Source organism: Oncorhynchus masou, chromosome 1 (genome assembly GCF_036934945.1).
Source record: "Oncorhynchus masou masou isolate Uvic2021 chromosome 1, UVic_Omas_1.1, whole genome shotgun sequence".
NCBI classification, from domain to species: Eukaryota; Metazoa; Chordata; class Actinopteri; order Salmoniformes; family Salmonidae; genus Oncorhynchus; species Oncorhynchus masou.
In genome coordinates, this window is record NC_088212.1 from 79478811 (window position 1) to 79502066 (window position 23256).

The 23256-nt window shown below is 42.4% G+C and overlaps 1 protein-coding gene across 3 annotated transcripts in view; it reads right to left on the minus strand.

Moving 5' to 3' along the window:
• Positions 1–1547: 1547 nt before the first annotated feature.
• The window catches only part of LOC135551362 (nuclear factor of activated T-cells, cytoplasmic 3-like), a 129663-nt gene continuing 107954 nt past the window's right edge, over positions 1548–23256 (minus strand). For all 3 annotated transcript variants that reach the window (XM_064982590.1, XM_064982584.1, XM_064982598.1), the window contains exon 10: positions 1548–7443. In XM_064982590.1, the coding sequence (XP_064838662.1) occupies positions 7385–7443 (59 nt within the window). In that variant the 3' untranslated portion in view covers positions 1548–7384. The remainder of the gene's footprint in view (positions 7444–23256) is intronic.

Below are 23256 nucleotides of genomic sequence, written 5' to 3' on the forward strand. Positions count from 1 at the left end.
TTGCCCCAGTGTTTAAATTGCCTTAATTTGTTCTGAACTGTATCAATTAAATTCTATTGAAGTCCAATATTTTAGATGAGGCCAATAAACAGTAGTCTGACATTGTGGATGGTGTGCTTATTGACAACTAGTAACTTTGTTTTGCTGTGGAAAACTTTTTCGAGTGTATGGCATAATGCACCAATGAAACGTATTTTTACACTGGATTGAATTGGACAACTAGTGGTGCAAAAGATGACTCGGCTCGTTAATGGCACACACGTTCATAAAGGTATTCTAGTAATCCCTATTAGTAGGCTGATCCAGTCAATTCCACATGTATATTCCAGTGTAGGTCTGGATGACTCTAATGAAATGAGGCCCTGCATAAAGTGATTTGTCTATCAAGTGATAAGGTGATCTCTTCAGGATCATCACCATCATTCCTCCCACACAACCAATTTATTTACACTGAACAAAAATATAAACATGTAAAGTGTTGGTCCCATGTTTCATGAGCTGAAAAAAAAATCTTGACATTGTCCATGTGCACATATGTTTACATCCTCGTTAGTGAGCATTTCTCCTTTGCCAAGATAATCCATCCACCTGACTGGTGTGTGGCATATCAAGGAGCATGATCCTTACACAGGTGCACCTTATACTGGGGACAAAAGGCAACTAAAATGTCCACGACACAATGGTGTTGATGTCTCAATTTTGAGGGAACATGCAATTGACATGCTGACTGCAGGAACCAAGCATAAGCCACCAACGTTATTTTAGAGAATTTGGTCGTACGTCCAACAGGCCTCACAACCGCAGATCATGTGTAACAAGCCAGCCCAGGACCTCCACCCCCAGCTTCTTCACCTACGGGATCATCTTAGACCAGCCACCCAGACCGCTGATAAACTGGATTTGCACAACTGAAGAATTTCTGCATAAACTATCAGAAACCGTCTCAGTGAAACTCATCTGCGTGCTTTTCGTCCTCACCAGAGTCTTGGCCTGACTGCAGTTCGGCGTCATAACCAACTTTAGTGTGCAAATGCTCACCATCGATGGCCACTGGCATGCTGGAGAAGTGTGCTCTTCACAGATTAATCCCGGTTCCAACTGTACCGGTCAGATGGTATGTTGTATGCTGATGTCAACGTTGTGAACAGAGTGTCCCATGGGTGGCAGAAGGGTTATGGTATGGGCAGGCATAAGCTACGGACAACGAACACCATTTCACTTTATTGATGGCAATTTGAATGCAGATACCGTGACGAGATCCTGAGGCTCATTGTCGTGCCGTTCATCCACCCCATTACCTCATGTTTCAGCATGATAATGCACGGACCCATGTCGCAAGGATCTGTACACAATTCCTGGAAGCTGAAAATGTCCCAGTTCTGGATGACATATCTGTATTCCTAGTCATGGGAAATGCATAGATTAAGGCCTAATTTATTTCAATTGACTGATTTGCTTATATGAACTGTAACTCAGTAAAATCTTAGAAATTGTTCCATGTTGCGTTTATATTTTTGTTCAGTATAGAAAGAGAAAAACACAAAGCCAAAGTTTGACATTTGTATTTTTATTGATACACTATTGTAAGAGCCTAAATGCAAGGTATTCCCTTTGAATACATTCAAAAAGCACTGCAGTCTTAAATTACAAAATGCTTTTAAAATACAAAATGTACATATGACAATACAAGGTTTCTGTAAACATCAGCTAAAACCTGTATTTCCCTTTTCTTTTACAAAACATATATTTATAGATATATGCACCCAACCGTTAGGAATGACATCCATTTCAAAGTATCAAAAATAGAGTTCTAATGTCAGTCTGTGTTGCTTTTGACCAGTATGTAAAATGGGAACATATTGTTTATCTTTGGTTTTACAGAAGAGGATGGCAGAGAGCGAACGGTTACTGAATTTAATGCTGCTCTTGTTTCTGGACTCATAAGCCTCATTCACACTATAGAGCCAAGCTGTGCCAAGCCGAGCTGTACTGGGTTGCCCTGTTTACGCATCTACATAGTGCTGGAACTGTGCTGGAAAGGACCATGTGAAAGTGAAATATCCAAGCCAGCAAAGTACGGTTCAGATCAGCTCTATACTGTGAATCAGGTAACAGTCTCATAAGCAGCACCAGAGCCAGCCCTTCCTCTTGTAACTCACGTCCTGCTGTCCAAAATGTATATTCTCAAGTAAATTATTAACCCAGAAGAGCATATAGACAACAGTAATTCATATTCAACACATGAGTTAAGGCCTTCCTATAGTTTAAATAAACAAATAGTGACATTCTCTCCTCACTATTTGAAAATGTTTTACACATAAAACAAGAGAGATTATTATAAACAAACCAGTTATTTTGTACTTGATGCCAAATATCACGTTGTCATGATGCTTTCGTCATGGTTTGCATAGTAGCCTAATACATATGTGTGCTTGTATTGTACAGAACTGAAATTCATTGTAAAAAAAACCACATCTAGTTTATTGGGTACAAACGCACACATCCGCACACGCACGCACGCACGCACGCACGCACGCACGCACGCACACACACACACACACACACACACACACACACACACACACACACACTTAATATAATCTACTAAGACACTTGTTCTGTGTCCTTTACAAGGCAGATTCACTGACTGGCCCTCTGGTATGCAGGACTAATAAGTATTGTGCTGATACTCTAGAAGGCTGCATTTATACAGGCAGCCCAATTCTGATATTTGTTCCACTAATTGGTTCTTAGACCAATCACAGAACTTTATCAGAGCTGATCTGATTAGTGAGAAAAATATCAGAATTGGACTACCTGTGTAAACGGAGCCTTGAAGTAACAGAACCAAGCATCTCTGCTGCATCTACAACTATAGGCATCAAGGTTCTTTTTTTAAACTTTTTAAAAACATTTTTTTAAAGGCATCAGGCAGTTTTTTTTGTGTATAGCAGAATTATTTTCTATTTCTCACTGGACTTGGACAGTTGTCATTAGCAACATCCTCTCAGAGAAAAAAAATGTACATGCAAGAATATACATATATCATTGTCCAATCACAGAGAACATGTTAAGGCAATAGGAGTTGTTCCTACCCAGACCAATCAACATGTTATATTACAGCATGACTACGTAATGTATGGCATACATACATACATACATACATACATACATACATACATACATACATACATACATACATACATACATACATACATACATACATACATACATACATACATACATCTATCCAGCATTCAGAATCACATTCTGTAAACATCCTCATGATGATGTTGGACTGGAATATGTTGCTTTTTAACACTCAACTTTGTCATTTTCTTTGGACTTTTTGTTGTTGTAATTCTCAGGCAAACTGAAAATCTTTTTATTATTGCTATCAATATTCCATACATTCGCAGTCTGTATGTCTCCCCAAAGAGGAAGATTGACAAATACATATTTTTGTTAAGGTACCATCCTGAAGAGAAAATTATAATTTGTCGTGATTGTTGTGATGTGCAACACACAGGGGGCCTGGAAGAACCAACAACATACAAAAATGGAAATCGTTTTTTTTTAAACAAATGTAACCTTGTTCAACAGGGGTGATGGAGGGGGGGGGCTATACATAAATACAGTATATATAAATGACTATGTTTAAAATACTTTTATCAACAGTTTAAATCTGCAGTTTTAAATGTGTTATATTATTTCCAATAGTATGTGGATTGAAGCTGCTTTACCCTCAGAAGGTATGGTTGTTACAAGGTGGAAGGCACACAATAGTCTCTGGGCCCAGTTTTTCAAAAGTTATCTGATCGGATTTCTGCAATCGGATAAAATGACATGATAGAATTGGGTTTTTCAAAAGAAAACTAAATTATTCTGATCCTCCAGATTTGGTAATTCAATCCGACCATTAAATCGGGATTAAATGTAGTTTTTGCATTTTTCTGTTACTCCTAAAAGGTAGCGATGATGATAGTTTTGATGCCTAAAATCTGGATTATCTTGATCCCACTGGAAGGGTGTATTCAGGGTGGATTTAGAAAGGTGAAAAGCACCACAACCAATACATTTCAATGTCACGAAAAACATTCTTACATCTGAAAAAGAAAGGTTAATTACGTTAAATTGACAGCAGTATTAAGTGTGTGGTCAGTTGTTATATTGAGAAGTGTCAAATAAATGCATGTACTTACTTATAGGTGATATGCTGGCTCTCTTATTTGTCATATATTTACCTTTATTCATGTAGTTCACTCATCTCTGTTTCCCTATGACAGTGTAGTAGTACCATAACCTGTCCACTAGATGGAAAGGTGTAGGACTGTTGACAGCACTGACAATCTGGATTCTGTGATCTTCATGTTGTGGATCAGAATGACCCTATCTGATTATTTTCTGAAAAACCGTCCCAAAAACAGCCAGATCAATCTGATCCTGATTGAAAAAAGGATTACAGAATCCGGATCATTCTTATCCAGAAAAACTGGGCCCAGGGCATCAAGACAGTTAGTGTGCATCCACACGTACACCCGATTCCCTGTATAGTGCACTACTTTTGACCAGTATGCTGGCCAAAAGTAGTGCACTATACAGGGAATAAGGTGCCATTTCAGACGCACTTTAGTTATTGCATGACAGAGCTCAGAGGAACACAGGTCCGTCTTGCTCTGTGGATAATTCAAACACCACCTTTAATTAAACTCCAACGAGTCTACTTACAGTTACAAATATATATTTACTTGTCTTAACAGGCTATCTCGGTCTGGAGAAAACCAGTGTTCATCTATCCATCGCATAAAACATTATATTCATCGAATATCAAGCGTCTCCATATCACAAACTCAGAAATCCATCTAATTTCTATAAAAATCAAAGTCATACTCTGCATGAAGAGTCAGCTGTGCAAACAAACAACAAAAGTGTTCATCATCCTATCATTCAAAGCTGCTATTTAACAAGGTTTATAAGGCATTTGTTCAACCTAAAGAGGAGGGAGTCAGGAGGGGAACAGTAATAATATACAGATACAGTGGCTTCAGCAGGTATTCATACCCTTTGACTTATTACACCTTTTGTTGTGGTACAGCCTGAATATAAAATTGATCAAATATTTTTTTTTTACATCTCAACCATCTACACACAATAACCCATAATGACAGTAAAAACATGTTTTTATAAATGTTTGCTAATTTATTGAAAATGAAATACAGAAATCTCATTTACATAAGTATTCACACCCCTGAGTCAATACTTTATAGAAGCACCTTAAGCAGTGATTTGAGCTGTGAGTCTTTCTGGGTAAGTCTCTAAGAGCTTTGCACACCTGCATTGTGAAACATTTGCCCATTCAATTCTTCAAGCTCTGTCAAATTGGATGTTGATCATAGGTAGACAACCATTTTCAGGTCTTGCCATACATTTTCAAGCAGATTTAAGTCAAAATTGTAATTTGGCCACTCAGGAACATCCACTGTCTTCTTGGTAAGCAACTTCAGTGTAGATTAGGCCTTGTGTTTTAAGTTATTGTCCTGCTGAAAAGTGAATTCACCTCCCAGTGTCTGGTGGAAAGCAGAATGAACCAAATTTCTCTCTAGAATTTTGCCTGTGCTCCATTCTGCTTATTATTTAATTAAAAAATATATCCAGTCCTTATCGCTTACAAGCATACACATAACATGATGCAGCCATCACTATGCTTGAACATATGGAGAGTACATAACACTTTGTACTCAGAACAAAAAGTTAATCGCTTTGCCAAATGTTTTTGTGTATTACTTTAGTGCAAACAGGATGCATGTTTTGGAATATTTGTATTCTGTACAGGCTTCCCTCGTTTCACTCTGTCAATTAGGCTAGTATTGTGGAATAACTACAATGTTGTTGATTCATCCTGTTTTCTCCTATCACAGCCATTAAATTCTGTAACTGTTTTAAAGTCACCATTGGCCTCATGGTGAAATCCCTAAGATGTTTCCTTCCTCTCCGGCAACTGCGTTAGGAAGGACGCCTGTATCTTTGTAGTGACTGGGTGTATTGATACACCATCTAAAATATAATTAATAACTTCTCCATGCTCAAAGGGATATGCTCAATATCTGCTTTTTTTAACCTACCTACCAATAGGTGCCATTCTTTGCGAGGCATTGGAAAAACTCCCTGGTCTTTGTGGTTGAATCTGTGTTTGAAATTCACTGCTTGACAGATAATTTTATGGGTGGGGTGCAGAGATGAGATAGTCATTCAAAAATCATGTTGAACACTATTATTGCACACAGAGAGTCCATGCAACTTATGCGACTTGTTAAGCTCATTTTTACTCCTGAACTTATTTAGGCTTGTCATAACAAAGGGGTTGAATACTTATTCACTCAAGACAATTCAGCTTTTTATTTTTTATGAATTTATAAACAATTCTGAAAACACAAGTCCACTTTGACATTATTGTGCATTGCGTGTAGGCCAGCGACAAAAACATCTACATTTAATATATTTGAAATTCTGGCTGTACCACAACAAAATGTGGAAAAAGTCAAGGGGTGTGAACACTTTCTGAAGGCACTATATCTACATGGCTGGAAGGTCACTAGAAATGTGGAATGTTGCATATTACAGATCCCAGTCCAGCACCAGAGAAGAAGAGAAGGGGCTCCCAGGCACCCAGAGACCAGAGACAAAGAAGGACAAGGGTGATGGGGGTGTCGCAGTGGGGCTGCAGTACTACCTCTACACTCCCAAGGGGTGCCCAACCGGGTGTTTGTACCGTCGAGGTCTATGCTGGTGAGAAAATCATGAGTACAGTATTCAACCCTTCTTTATTCCTACTGAGGGATCCTATTTTTTCTCACTGAGCACTACACTGTTAGGGGCAACATTGTGACTTGAGAGGGTATATTACATACTCCAACCAAACACCCTGAACAGAGAGTTTAGCTGCATAGAAACCGTTTTGGAGGTGATCACTATCTGAACCAGTGATCACCTCTGGGGATCTGAGCCCAGGACTGAGAACTAATGCTAAAAATGAACCCGAAGTCAACTGAACAGAGAACATGTACCTCGTCTTTCTGCCACTCACTGACCCCAATAATCCTAGTTTGTCACCACGGTGTTCTCCTGTTTATAATCTGATGTATACATGTGTAGGTGGGTGAATCTGAGCTCTTTTGCTGCCATGTGGGTATATGAAAGGTTTGTTCATGTGTGTCTGGAGGGTCTTTTAGTGGACTGGTAGGGCCATGAAGTGTAAAGGGGAATCTCAGCCCAGTCTGTCCTGCCTAGAGGCAGGTAAAGTCCTGTGGTGGAGGTGGTGGTGTTGGGGCTGGTGAGGACACGGCTATGCCCAGCTGGGTGTGTGGAGGCCTGGCCACTGACAGCGCTACGACTGGGCACCGCCACCAGGGGACTGGGACATGTCTCTGCCGATGATCTCATTCACTGGAAACACAAAGAGAGAGGATACAGGTTCACTACAGCTGAACAACACAGTCCAGAGGGTTTATTATTATCGGCTACTAAACCTTAGCAAGGATTTCTTCAACTTCAATTGACCCAAAGTTTTTGAGGACACATTAATTGTCATATATTATCAAGAAAGCAAATCTAAATTGTGTTCCTTAATGCATTCGGACTGTGAGACAATACAAATGTTTACCAGCAGAGGGCGATGTTGCCCAGCTCACTTACTGACTACTGAACAGAGAAAAGTTCAGCTTCAGTATATCACAGTGGAGAGATAGAGGGGAAAAACTCATACATACACTGGCAAGACCCAGAGGTTCAACTCACAGCTTTGGAATGACAAAACCACCGTCAACAACCAGAAAGCGAGGAGAAACTATTCTATTCACTGCCGTGTGTCATTACCGTCAGACATGACCTTTGACAGCGTCCAAGATATTTAGTCCTTACCACCACAACATGTCAACTCTTATAAATATCATCCTCCATTTATTGAATGGCCTAGCGAGCACCATTTCTCTATTGCGTTTCTTCATTTCTTCCACCTCTTAATGGAGCTTGAGTACATTTCCTCTGGCCTATTATTGTGGGTTTGCGAGCGTAGTAAATGGGCCTGTATAAAACTAATCCATTGTTACAACACATGTTGTCGACCCCAGAGAGGCACTCAAGCACAGTGCTAGGTAATTACTCTGCCAAGCAGAACTAGCTAGGCCTGATATTAAATAAATAAGTTATTTTCTCTCTCGCTCTCTGGTGGTGGGGTATGTTGGAGATGCCTCCAACAGAGGCCTGACTGTTACAGTGGTGCCAAAGCTGTTTTCAGCTCACACCGGGCCCAGCGTGGCTCAGCGGGAGGACCAGCGGGGAGCCTGTAAAAACCACAGCCGTAAAGTAAATCAACTTCTAACCCCCATATCACGCTAACTGAAGCTGCATCTGGTTAACTACAGTACCTGTGGAACGAAAAGGAGGGTGAGAAAGAGAGAGGGAGAAAGAGAAGAAATAGAAAAGAGAGGGAGAGAAGAGAGAGGGGAGAGAGAAAAGATAGAAAGAGGAGAGAGAGAGTGAAAGGAGAGGATACGTAGCCTGGTTTGGTATTTGTGGAAAAAGTGAAGATATTTTCCACACAGCAGCGACTGGTAGCTTTGCATTCGTGCAGCAGTGGCGGCATTCATACACCGTTCATTTCCTGATGTGGCACATAGGTGTCAAAAGTCAAGGCAGGTCAAAGAGACAGAGGGCAAAGAGAGGAGAGGGTTTGACTATCTGGTTTAGAGCGAGGAGATGGTGAGTGAGTCCTCTGAGCTCTGACAGTTTGACACACATTAAGACAGATAGACACTCAGGTATTCAGCCAGACCTGTCCATACACCACAGTATCAGTACCAGCCCTGCTGCTTGGGGATTCCTCTTCTCTTACCTACAACTGGCCACTTGTTGTGCAACTGTCTGTTGTGAAATCATACATTTAATGGCCCACTGTGTCTGATGGTCAGCATCTGCTTTATATGGGTCATATGATATATGGGTATTTATATATGTGGTATATTATTGGGAGTGAGAGGAACATTGACAGTCAAATCACGTGTAGATTAAATTCAGAGTATTATCGAGACATTAGGGAGTCCATTCAAATGAATTCATCTTAAGATCTTCCCTTTATATTTCTTAACCACATTTTACTGTGTATGGGGTTAAATAATAATGTATTCATTAACACAAATCAAGAATGATACTTTTTCATCAATTTAATTAAAAGCCTTGATATTCTGTATTCCAGTTGTTACCCCCATCCCTAAGAATCATCAGCTATATATCAACAGTTACCCCCATCCCTAAGAATCATCAGCTATATATCAACAGTTACCCCCATCCCTAAGAATCATCAGCTATATATCAACAGTTACCCCCATCCCTAAAAATCATCAGCTATATATCAACAGTTACCCCCATCCCAAAGATTCATCAGCTATATATCAACAGTTACCCCCATCCCTAAGAATCATCAGCTATATATCAACTGTTAGCCCATCCCTAAGAATCATCAGCTATATATCAACAGTTACACGCATCCCTAAGATTCATCAGCTATATATCAACTGTTATCCCCATCCCTAAGAATCATCAGCTATATATCAACTGTTACCCCCATCCCTAAGAATCATCAGCTATATATCAACTGTTACCCCCATTCCTAAGAATCATCAGCTATATATATCAACAGTTACCCCCATCCCTAAGATTCATCAGCTATATATCAACAGTTACCCCCATCCCTAAGAATCATCAGCTTCATCAGCTATATATCAACTGTTATCCCCATCCCTAAGATTCATCAGCTATATATCAACAGTTACCCCCATCCCTAAGAATCATCAGCTTCATCAGCTATATATCAACTGTTATCCCCATCCCTAAGAATCATCAGCTATATATCAACTGTTACCCCCATCCCTAAGAATCATCAGCTTTTTATCAACTGTTACCCCCATCCCTAAGAATCATCAGCTATATATCAACTGTTAGCCCATCCCTAAGAATCATCAGCTATATATCAACAGTTACACGCATCCCTAAGATTCATCAGCTATATATCAACTGTTATCCCCATCCCTAAGAATCATCAGCTATATATCAACTGTTACCCCCATCCCTAAGAATCATCAGCTATATATCAACAGTTACCCCCATCCCTAAGATTCATCAGCTATATATCAACTGTTACCCCATCCCTAAGATTCATCAGCTATATATCAACTGTTACCCCCATCCCTAAGAATCATCAGCTATATATCAACAGTTACCCCCATCCCTAAGAATCATCAGCTATATATCAACAGTTACCCCATCCCTAAGAATTATCAGCTATATATCAACTGTTACCCCCATCCCTAAGAATCATCAGCTTCATCAGCTATATATCAACTGTTACCCCCATCCCTAAGAATCATCAGCTATATATCAACAGTTACCCCCATCCCTAAGAATCATCAGCTATATATCAACAGTTACCCCCATCCCTAAGAATCATCAGCTATATATCAACTGTTACCCCCATGCCTAAGAATCATCAGCTATATATCAACAGTTACCCCCATCCCTAAGAATCATCAGCTATATATCAACAGTTACCCCCATCCCTAAGATTCATCAGCTATATATCAACAGTTACCCCCATCCCTAAGAATCATCAGCTTCATCAGCTATATATCAACTGTTACCCCCATCCCTAAGAATCATCAGCTATATATCAACTGTTACCCCCATCCCTAAGAATCATCAGCTATATATCAACAGTTACCCCCATCCCTAAGAATCATCAGCTATATATCAACAGTTACCCCCATCCCTAAGAATCATCAGCTATATATCAACTGTTATCCCCCCCATGCCTAAGAATCATCAGCTATATATCAACAGTTACCCCCATCCCTAAGAATCATCAGCTATATATCAACAGTTACCCCCATCCCTAAGATTCATCAGCTATATATCAACAGTTACCCCCATCCCTAAGAATCATCAGCTTCATCAGCTATATATCAACTGTTACCCCCATCCCTAAGAATCATCAGCTATATATCAACTGTTACCCCCATCCCTAAGAATAATCAGCTATATATCAACAGTTACCCCCATCCCTAAGAATCATCAGCTATATATCAACAGTTACCCCCATCCCTAAGAATCATCAGCTATATATCAACTGTTACCCCCATCCCTAAGAATCATCAGCTATATATCAACTGTTACCCCCATCCCTAAGAATCATCAGCTATATATCAACAGTTACCCCCATCCCTAAGATTCATCAGCTATATATCAACAGTTACCCCCATCCCTAAGAATCATCAGCTATATATCAACAGTTACCCCATCCCTAAGATTCATCAGCTATATATCAACTGTTAGCCCCATCCCTAAGAATCATCAGCTATATATCAACAGTTACCCCCATCCCTAAGATTCATCAGCTATATATCAACTTTTACCCCCATCCCTAAGAATAATCAGCTATATATCAACTGTTACCCCCATCCCTAAGAATCATCAGCTAAATATCAACAGTTACCCCCATCCCTAAGATTCATCAGCTATATATCAACTTTTACCCCCATCCCTAAGAATAATCAGCTATATATCAACTTTTACCCCCATCCCTAAGAATAATCAGCTATATATCAACTGTTACCCCCATCCCTAAGAATAATCAGTTATATATCAACTGTTATCCCCATCCCTAAGAATCATCAGCTTCATCAGCTATATATCAACTGTTACCCCCATCCCTAAGAATCATCAGCTATATATCAACTGTTACCCCCATCCCTAAGAATAATCAGCTATATATCAACAGTTACCCCCATCCCTAAGAATCATCAGCTATATATCAACAGTTACCCCCATCCCTAAGAATCATCAGCTATATATCAACAGTTACCCCCATCCCTAAGAATCATCAGCTATATATCAACAGTTACCCCCATCCCTAAGATTCATCAGCTATATATCAACAGTTACCCCCATCCCTAAGATTCATCAGCTATATATCAACTGTTAGCCCCATCCCTAAGAATCATCAGCTATATATCAACAGTTACCCCCATCCCTAAGATTCATCAGCTATATATCAACTTTTACCCCCATCCCTAAGAATAATCAGCTATATATCAACTGTTACCCCCATCCCTAAGAATCATCAGCTATATATCAACAGTTACCCCCATCCCTAAGAATCATCAGCTATATATCAACAGTTAACCCCATCCCTAAGATTCATCAGCTATATATCAACTGTTATCCCCATCCCTAAGAATCATCAGCTATATATCAACTGTTACCCCCATCCCTAAGAATCATCAGCTATATATCAACTGTTACCCCCATCTCTAAGAATCATCAGCTATATATCAACAGTTACCCCCATCCCTAAGAATCATCAGCTATATATCAACTGTTAGCCCATCCCTAAGAATCATCAGCTATATATCAACAGTTACACGCATCCCTAAGATTCATCAGCTATATATCAACTGTTATCCCCATCCCTAAGAATCATCAGCTATATATCAACTGTTACCCCCATCCCTAAGAATGATCAGCTATATATCAACTGTTACCCCCATTCCTAAGAATCATCAGCTATATATCAACTGTTACCCCCATCCCTAAGAATCATCAGCTATATATCAACTGTTACCCCCATCCCTAAGAATCATCAGCTATATATCAACAGTTATCCCCATCCCTAAGAATAATCAGCTATATATCAACAGTTACCCCCATCCCTAAGATTCATCAGCTATATATCAACAGTTACCCCCATCCCTAAGAATCATCAGCTATATATCAACAGTTACCCCCATCCCTAAGATTCATCAGCTATATATCAACTGTTACCCCCATCCCTAAGAATCATCAGCTATATATCAACAGTTACCCCCATCCCTAAGAATCATCAGCTATATATCAACAGTTATCCCCATCCCTAAGAATAATCAGCTATATATCAACAGTTACCCCCATCCCTAAGATTCATCAGCTATATATCAACAGTTACCCCCATCCCTAAGAATCATCAGCTATATATCAACAGTTACCCCCATCCCTAAGATTCATCAGCTATATATCAACTGTTACCCCCATCCCTAAGAATCATCAGCTATATATCAACAGTTATCCCCATCCCTAAGATTCATCAGCTATATATCAACTGTTACCCCCATCCCTAAGAATCATCAGCTATATATCAACAGTTACCCCCATCCCTAAGAATCATCAGCTATATATCAACTGTTATCCCATCCCTAAGAATCATCAGCTATATATCAACAGTTACCCCCATCCCTAAGATTCATCAGCTATATATCAACTGTTACCCCCATCCCTAAGAATCATCAGCTATATATCAACAGTTACCCCCATCCCTATGAATCATCAGCTATATATCAACTGTTACCCCCATCCCTAAGAATCATCAGCTATATATCAACTGTTACCCCCATCCCTAAGAATCATCAGCTATATATCAACAGTTACCCCCATCACTAAGAATCATCAGCTATATATCAACAGCTACCCCCATCCCTAAGATTCATCAGCTATATATCAACAGTTACCCCCATCCCTAAGAATCATCAGCTATATATCAACAGTTACCCCCATCCCTAAGATTCATCAGCTATATATCAACTGTTACCCCCATCCCTAAGAATCATCAGCTTCATCAGCTATTTATCAACTGTTATCCCCATCCCTAAGAATCATCAGCTATATATCAACTGTTACCCCCATCCCTAAGAATCATCAGCTATATATCAACAGTTACCCCATCCCTAAGAATCATCAGCTGTATATCAACTGTTAGTTAGCCCATCCCTAAGAATCATCAGCTATATATCAACAGTTACACGCATCCCTAAGATTCATCAGCTATATATCAACTGTTATCCCCATCCCTAAGAATCATCAGCTATATATCAACTGTTACCCCCATCCCTAAGAATCATCAGCTATATATCAACTGTTACCCCCATTCCTAAGAATCATCAGCTATATATATCAACTGTTACCCCCATCCCTAAGAATCATCAGCTATATATCAACTGTTACCCCCATCCCTAAGAATCATCAGCTATATATCAACTGTTACCCCCATCCCTAAGAATCATCAGCTATATATCAACAGTTACTCTCATCCCTAAGAATCATCAGCTATATATCTGAATGCAATTACAACGTCTCAAAGTCATTGCACTCCTGTAAAACTGGTACAAAATACATTTCTCAGAAAAAGTAATTACAACTATTTCAAACTATTTTACAGTATCGACAATGAATACTGTAGCGTCAACTGTACTTGCTAGTTGACTACCATTAAAAAGGCAGTGAAAACATATTGGTGGTTCCATGATAGAAATAGAGGTGTCTATTTGTATTTGTTTGTGTGATCTGTGAGCTGCTACTACTGCTGATGTGACAGAGGGAGGGGCAGGCCTTTGTGCTTGGCTGGCTAGCCACTGTCTCTATCCTGTTGGCGTGGGCGGATGGTTCTTCCTCTCCCATCACACACGGCTATCTATCTTCACACATAGACTGTATTTCTCGGTTAACTGCGACAGACAGCTTTACATAAAACATCAGTCTACAACAATGTATCCACGTTCTAAACACAGCACACGAGCTGAAATGTTCAACTAAAAATGAACCATTATTGTATGTGTTTAATGTAAGTCTCAAGCACAATGTCTATCTGCAGTTGTGTGTCTGTTTAGAAAACTTTCCACAGAACACACAAAACGATGCAAACTTTCACACGGGCATTAGATATCCTATTAATCGACTACTGGTAAGGTTTCAAAATGGGCTCTAACAAGACTGACAGTTAGATAAAATATTATCAACTAGGTCTATAATCTGAAGTAATTTAGATATGGGAAAATCTTAAAAATTGTGCTTGACTTACATTTACATTACATTACATTTAAGTCATTTGGCAGACGCTCTTATCCAGAGCGACTTACAAATTGGTGAATTCACCTTATGACATCCAGTGGAACAGCCACTTTACAATAGTGCATCTAAATCATTTAAGGGGGGTGAGAAGGATTACTTTATCCTATCCTAGGTATTCCTTGAAGAGGTGGGGTTTCAGGTGTCTCCGGAAGGTGGTGATTGACTCCGCTGTCCTGGCGTCGTGAGGGAGTTTGTTCCACCATTGGGGGGCCAGAGCAGCGAACAGTTTTGACTGGTCTGAGCGGGAACTGTACTTCCTCAGTGGTAGGGAGGCGAGCAGGCCAGAGGTGGATGAACGCAGTGCCCTTGTTTGGGTGTAGGGCCTGATCAGAGCCTGGAGGTACTGACTTCAGTAGTTTCATACCTGAACCAATGTCTCAGATTGACTTGTTTTTATGACTGCATCAGAAATGTGATGATTTAGCCCAGCTTACTACAGAGAACCCTGGGTCTCTTTAACCCTCTGGAAGGGAGATCCTCTTTAATATGACTAGGAGGGGGGGTCCCTATTAAGCCAGGGAACTGCTCCTCATACAGTGAACTGTCATTTCGCTTCTAAGGCATAGCTCTCTGGTCCTAGGGCTAATCTACTTTACTGAATGTGTGACTAAACCAGCCCATGAACATGACTTCCCTCCCCATCAGACCAGTGTCACCTCTCAGAGGTGTAGTGGGGAACGAACCCTTCAATCACTGTGACTTAGGCTTATTACAGTCAAAGACAGAGAGTCCCTCCTCGATCAACGTCCATCAGTGTACTGATTGGTGGTAAAACTAGGTTTTCAGTGTGTGTCATGTCATTATCTCAAAGGGGAAACTCACATGAATCACTTTACCCAGACATAGGGGAGAAACAGACTGCCCTTGTTAAATCTACATAGTGTGTCCTTTCTGACCCCAATTCTTTTCTTTGCTTTTCTTTGTTTCGAATCACACAGTGATCTTTAACGTCATGTCTAGATGTATACATTTCATGTCTAAAAGGGATCTGCTAAAATAATCTCTGCAATGAGAAACAGAATAGAAACAGTCAAACAGATGTGGATTTTCTATGCTAAACAAGTCATCAGTTAGGATGGACAACAGGTAATCACCCTGGTTCCCCTCTGACAGATTGGAAAAACCTTCCCTGACAGACAAACGCTGAAGTGTGAAGCAGAAAAGGGCATGTCGGGCGCTCCAGCTTCAGAAAACAAGAAGACTGAGTGATTGTTCTCTCCACTCTACCAAATGAAGAAACCATGTGACGATGGATAACACTTGTGCAAGGCACGGGACAGGCAAGCCAAGACTCAGTTGGTCAAAAGGAAGACTTGCAATGACATGCACACATCTTCTGAGAGCCTCGGGTAGAAGAGAAAACATCAGGCGTTCAAGTGAAATGGACAAGTCCACTTAATGATCATATTTCATTGGAATTATATGGTCAGTTTCAGTAACAGAAACGAGACAACTAAAAACGTTCCACGGTTGCTAGGCTAACATCTCTTTTTTGCCTGTTTAACTGTAGCTCTGTAGTCTGTTACTCTAGTCTGACACGCTGCCAGAGAGACAGATCACAGTAACAGTAGAGCTCCAGTCAGAACACTATAGCCTCATTAGAACACTGCTGCAGTTTTAACAAAGTCACTCATCTCTGTGAATCATCTGTGGATTTCCCATTTGTAAGTGATTCACAACACACATGTCTTTTGATCCGGCCCCTATAATGTCTGCTCACAGGAAGCCATCAGATGACCACAAGAGTGAGTTACAAGGTGGAAGCCAACAGGATTGGAGCCAGAATGGCCATCCTAAAATGTTGGAATGGAAGCCAATAGGATCCGGAATGGCCAACCAGAAGATTCATCTAAACTTCTACTACAATAGACCATGACCTTAGGATGTGCAGTATGGATCAGATAATGGCACATTCTATGTGTCTGCTGCATTTCACAGTGACTAAACACCTAATGGCACTTAATGGCATTTTAAGAGATTTTTCCGGACTGGAGGCTAGATTAGTGAGTTAAAAGAATTCCTGCATCCACATAACTAGAATGGTGGGCAACTGCAGTAACCTGACTGCCATGTGGAGATGTGATATGGTGTGTGTGTGTGTGTGTGTGTGTGTGTGTGTGTGTGTGTGTGTGTGTGTGTGTGTGTGTGTGTGTGTGTGTGTGTGTGTGTGTGTGTGTGTGTGTGTGTGTGTGTGTGGAGGGGCAATGCACATCACTTTACTGTTTACTAGAGCAGGGCAGAGTGACTCAACAGTTCTGAGACACTTGACATATACACTTCCCTTACAGTCACACAAAGCACACAACAGGGTTTAATAGGGATATCAACTATAACAGTGGCTGTACAGGGTTTAATAGGGATATCAACTTACAGTGGCTGTCACACAAAGCACACAACAGGGTTTAATAGGGATATCAACTATAACAGTGGCTGACAGGGTTTAATAGGGATATCAACTATAACAGTGGCTGTCACACAAAGCACACAACAGGGTTTAATAGGGATATCAACTTAACAGTGGCTGTCACACAAAGCACACAACAGGGAGGGATATCAACTATAACAGTGGCTGTCACACAAAGCACACAACAGGGTTTAATAGGGATATCAACTATAACAGTGGCTGTCACACAAAGCACACAACAGGGTTTAATAGGGATATCAACTATAACAGTGGCTGTCACACAAAGCACACAACAGGGGGATATCAACTATAACAGTGGCTGTCACACAAAGCACACAACAGGGGGATATCAACTATAACAGTGGCTGTCACACAAAGCACACAACAGGGTTTAATAGGGATATCAACTATAACAGTGGCTGTCACACAAAGCACACAACAGGGTTTAATAGGGATATCAACTATAACAGTGGCTGTCACACAAAGCACACAACAGGGTTTAATAGGGATATCAACTATAACAGTGGCTGTCACACAAAGCACACAACAGGGTTTAATAGGGATATCAACTATAACAGTGGCTGTCACACAAAGCACACAACAGGGTTTAATAGGGATATCAACTATAACAGTGGCTGTCACACAAAGCACACAACAGGGTTTAATAGGGATATCAACTATAACAGTGGCTGTCACACAAAGCACACAACAGGGTTTAATAGGGATATCAACTATAACAGTGGCTGTCACACAAAGCACACAACAGGGTTTAATAGGGATATCAACTATAACAGTGGCTGTCACACAAAGCACACAACAGGGTTTAATAGGGATATCAACTATAACAGTGGCTGTCACACAAAGCACACAACAGGGTTTAATAGGGATATCAACTATAACAGTGGCTGTCACACAAAGCACACAACAGGGTTTAATAGGGATATCAACTATAACAGTGGCTGTCACACAAAGCACACAACAGGGTTTAATAGGGATATCAACTATAACAGTGGCTGTCACACAAAGCACACAACAGGGTTTAATAGGGATATCAACTATAACAGTGGCTGTCACACAAAGCACACAACAGGGTTTAATAGGGATATCAACTATAACAGTGGCTGTCTGTTAGGAAACACAAATCAACAATGACATCTAAGATAGACAAGCTAACTGATAACACAACCCACGAGCTGGTACAAGAGGCCATTTGCATACAAACAAGACAATATTATATTCAAAACATTGATATGGGACTCTGTAAACACAAACAAAATGATTTTCTTTCTGTTTTCCTGGCTGAAGGTCAATGTTAAGTTCCAACATTACCAAGGATCTCCGGCCTGCCTGGGCACTCCGTCTGCCTGCCGCTGGCCAACATCTTGACGGAGAAACACACTGAAAAGCACGCACACACAGACACGCACACAGAGAGAGATAGGAAGGCACACTGGCAGGACCTGAACCCCAGAGCCCAGAACCTGGTGCTGGTGCTACACTGACAATACCTCTGCCTTCATTACATTCCTAAGTCTTTAATTGTATGGAAAGACGACAAACAAAGTGGGTTTCCACTTGTTCCAGGGCCGGTCGTGTGTGTTTGGGATTGTGTTTAACTAGCTGAGTTTGGTTAGGTCCAGGCCTGATGCATTTTCCTACCACTGTTGTTTTTTCCTCACATGAATAGAGTTGTGTTATTTATCTGCCATACTCGGTTAGAAGTTAGAAGCAGTCACTGGCTGGGCTGGGACTTGGACCAAGCCACCAAACCACCAAACCACAGAGCACCAGAGGAGAGTTTCCACTGTTGGGGACAACTCAGGACTCTGGAGACTGAGGCCTGCTTGACCCAAACTGACCAGCAGCATGGTGCCAGGGTTCTGTGACTTCCGTCTAGTGGTAGTGCAACCTGTAGACTAGAGGTTGGTTCCCTGGGTCTGTAGTAGTAGAGACGGACAGGGCCTACCTCATGGAGGGGATTGGAGTCTGGTGGTAGTGCAACCTGTAGACTAGAGGTTGGTTCCCTGGGTCTGTAGTAGTAGAGACGGACAGGGCCTACCTCATGGAGGGGATTGGAGTCTGGTGGTAGTGCAACCTGTAGACTAGAGGTTGGTTCCCTGGGTCTGTAGTAGTAGAGACGGACAGGGCCTACCTCATGGAGGGGATTGGAGTCTGGTGGTAGTGCAACCTGTAGACTAGAGGTTGGTTCCCTGGGTCTGTAGTAGTAGAGACGGACAGGGCCTACCTCATGGAGGGGATTGGAGTCTGGTGGTAGTGCAACCTGTAGACTAGAGGTTGGTTCCCTGGGTCTGTAGTAGTAGAGACGGACAGGGCCTACCTCATGGAGGGGATTGGAGTCTGGTGGTAGTGCAACCTGTAGACTAGAGGTTGGTTCCCTGGGTCTGTAGTAGTAGAGACGGACAGGGCCTACCTCATGGAGGGGATTGGAGTCTGGTGGTAGTGCAACCTGTAGACTAGAGGTTGGTTCTAGAGGTTGGTTCCCTGGGTCTGTAGTAGTAGAGACGGACAGGGCCTACCTCATGGATTGGAGTCTGGTGGTGTGCAACCTGTAGACTAGAGGTTGGTTCCCTGGGTCTGTAGTAGAGACGGACAGGGCCTACCTCATGGAGGGGATTGGAGTCTGGTGGTAGTGCAACCTGTAGACTAGAGGTTGGTTCCCTGGGTCTGTAGTAGTAGAGACGGACAGGGCCTACCTCATGGAGGGGATTGGAGTCTGGTGGTAGTGCAACCTGTAGACTAGAGGTTGGTTCCCTGGGTCTGTAGTAGTAGAGACGGACAGGGCCTACCTCATGGAGGGGATTGGAGTCTGGTGGTAGTGCAACCTGTAGACTAGAGGTTGGTTCCCTGGGTCTGTAGTAGTAGAGACGGACAGGGCCTACCTCATGGAGGGGATTGGAGTCTGGTGGTAGTGCAACCTGTAGACTAGAGGTTGGTTCCCTGGGTCTGTAGTAGTAGAGACGGACAGGGCCTACCTCATGGAGGGGATTGGAGTCTGGTGGTAGTGCAACCTGTAGACTAGAGGTTGGTTCCCTGGGTCTGTAGTAGTAGAGACGGACAGGGCCTACCTCATGGAGGGGATTGGAGTCTGGTGGTAGTGCAACCTGTAGACTAGAGGTTGGTTCCCTGGGTCTGTAGTAGTAGAGACGGACAGGGCCTACCTCATGGAGGGGATTGGAGTCTGGTGGTAGTGCAACCTGTAGACTAGAGGTTGGTTCCCTGGGTCTGAGACGGACAGGGCCTACCTCATAGTGGAGAGAGGTTGGTTCCCTGGGTCGGACAGGGCCTACCTCATGGAGGGGATTGGAGTCTGGTGGTAGTGCAACCTGTAGACTAGAGGTTGGTTCCCTGGGTCTGTAGTAGTAGAGACGGACAGGGCCTACCTCATGGAGGGGATTGGAGTCTGGTGGTAGTGCAACCTGTAGACTAGAGGTTGGTTCCCTGGGTCTGTAGTAGTAGAGACGGACAGGGCCTACCTCATGGAGGGGATTGGAGTCTGGTGGTAGTGCAACCTGTAGACTAGAGGTTGGTTCCCTGGGTCTGTAGTAGTAGAGACGGACAGGGCCTACCTCATGGAGGGGATTGGAGTCTGGTGGTAGTGCAACCTGTAGACTAGAGGTTGGTTCCCTGGGTCTGTAGTAGTAGAGACGGACAGGGCCTACCTCATGGAGGGGATTGGAGTCTGGTGGTAGTGCAACCTGTAGACTAGAGTTTGGTTCCCTGGGTCTGTAGTAGTAGAGACGGACAGGGCCTACCTCATGGAGGGGATTGGAGTCTGGTGGTAGTGCAACCTGTAGACTAGAGGTTGGTTGTTTTAAATGCAGGTTACCTCCTGGTGGGTCTGTGTGTTTGGGCTATGCTGTAGTAGAGACGGACAGGGCCTACCTCATGGAGGGGATTGGAGTCTGGTGGTAGTGCAACCTGTAGACTAGAGTTTGGTTCCCTGGGTCTGTAGTAGTAGAGACGGACAGGGCCTACCTCATGGAGGGGATTGGAGTCTGGTGAAAGCTATGTTTCAGGAGCCTTAGTAACAGACCCAGATTAGCCCATGTTTTAAATGCAGACGTGTGTGTGTTTATGTACTCTGTGTGTTGTTGGTGTATGCTGTGTACACTAGGACCGTGAAACATGCTCTGCTCTGTGAGCAGCAGCACATGGAGCAGCATTGCTCGTGTATTTGTATATAGAGTTGTGCCTGAGAAAACTGCCTAAAGTATGTGATTAACTACTGTGTGCACAGTGTTTACAATGTGTGGCGCCATACTCATAGTACTGACGTGAATATGGCTGTTTTTGGTGGGTGCATTTACTGTGTGTACTATGTGCCTGTGTCTCTGTGTGTGTGTGTGTACACTATGACAGCGCTAGAAATAAGTGTGTGTGCCTGCTCTATGTCGTTGTCTCTCACAAGGAGAGCGGGAGCAGCAGGCCCGGCCTATTATTAACCCAGAATGCCGTGCTCACGGCGAGAGGCAGCTGTGGCCCGAGCAGGAGAGCAAACAAAAGATGCAGGCACGCCGTGTCACACACACACACAGCCTCCAATTACCCCCCCCGTCTGCACTGTGTATGTGTGTTGTCTGTGCAAACACAGGGCCAGCTGATTAATTAGATGAACACACGGGTCGGCACCACAAGTGGTTCAGTCTGTCACCATGACGGCCGTAATCACCCTCACAGGAGGGTTCACTCACATTCACACGAGAGGAAGGAGGAGAGCAAGGTTGCACACACCTACAGCACGCTATACACACTACTGTACAATTACTGTCCCTGTTAATAGTGCACTCACATTCACACGAGAGGAAGGAGGAGAGCAAGGTTGCACACACCTACAGCACGCTATACACACTACTGTACAATTACTGTCCCTGTTAATAGTGCACTCACATTCACACGAGAGGAAGGAGGAGAGCAAGGTTGCACACACCTACAGCACGCTATACACACTACTGTACAATTACTGTCCCTGTTAATAGTGCACTCACATTAACACGAGAGGAAGGAGGAGAGCAAGGTTGCACACACCTACAGCACGCTATACACACTACTGTACAATTACTGTCCCTGTTAATAGTGCACTCACATTCACACAAGAGGAAGGAGGAGAGCAAGGTTGCACACACCTACAGCACGCTATACACACTACTGTACAATTACTGTCCCTGTTAATAGTGCACTCACATTAACACGAGAGGAAGGAGGAGAGCAAGGTTGCACACACCTACAGCACGCTATACACACTACTGTACAATTACTGTCCCTGTTAATAGTGCACTCACATTCACACGAGAGGAAGGAGGAGAGCAAGGTTGCACACACCTACAGCACGCTATACACACTACTGTACAATTACTGTCCCTGTTAATAGTGCACTCACATTCACACGAGAGGAAGGAGGAGAGCAAGGTTGCACACACCTACAGCACGCTATACACACTACTGTACAATTACTGTCCCTGTTAATAGTGCACTCACATTAACACGAGAGGAAGGAGGAGAGCAAGGTTGCACACACCTACAGCACGCTATACACACTACTGTACAATTACTGTCCCTGTTAATAGTGCACTCACATTCACACGAGAGGAAGGAGGAGAGCAAGGTTGCACACACCTACAGCACGCTATACACACTACTGTACAATTACTGTCCCTGTTAATAGTGCACTCACATTCACACGAGAGGAAGGAGGAGAGCAAGGTTGCACACACCTACAGCACGCTATACACACTACTGTACAATTACTGTCACATTAACACTGTTCAGGAAGATTGGAAATATATTGACACTAAATATGGACACTAAACCAAATATAGACTACTGTACCTACCAATAAAGAAGCAGAG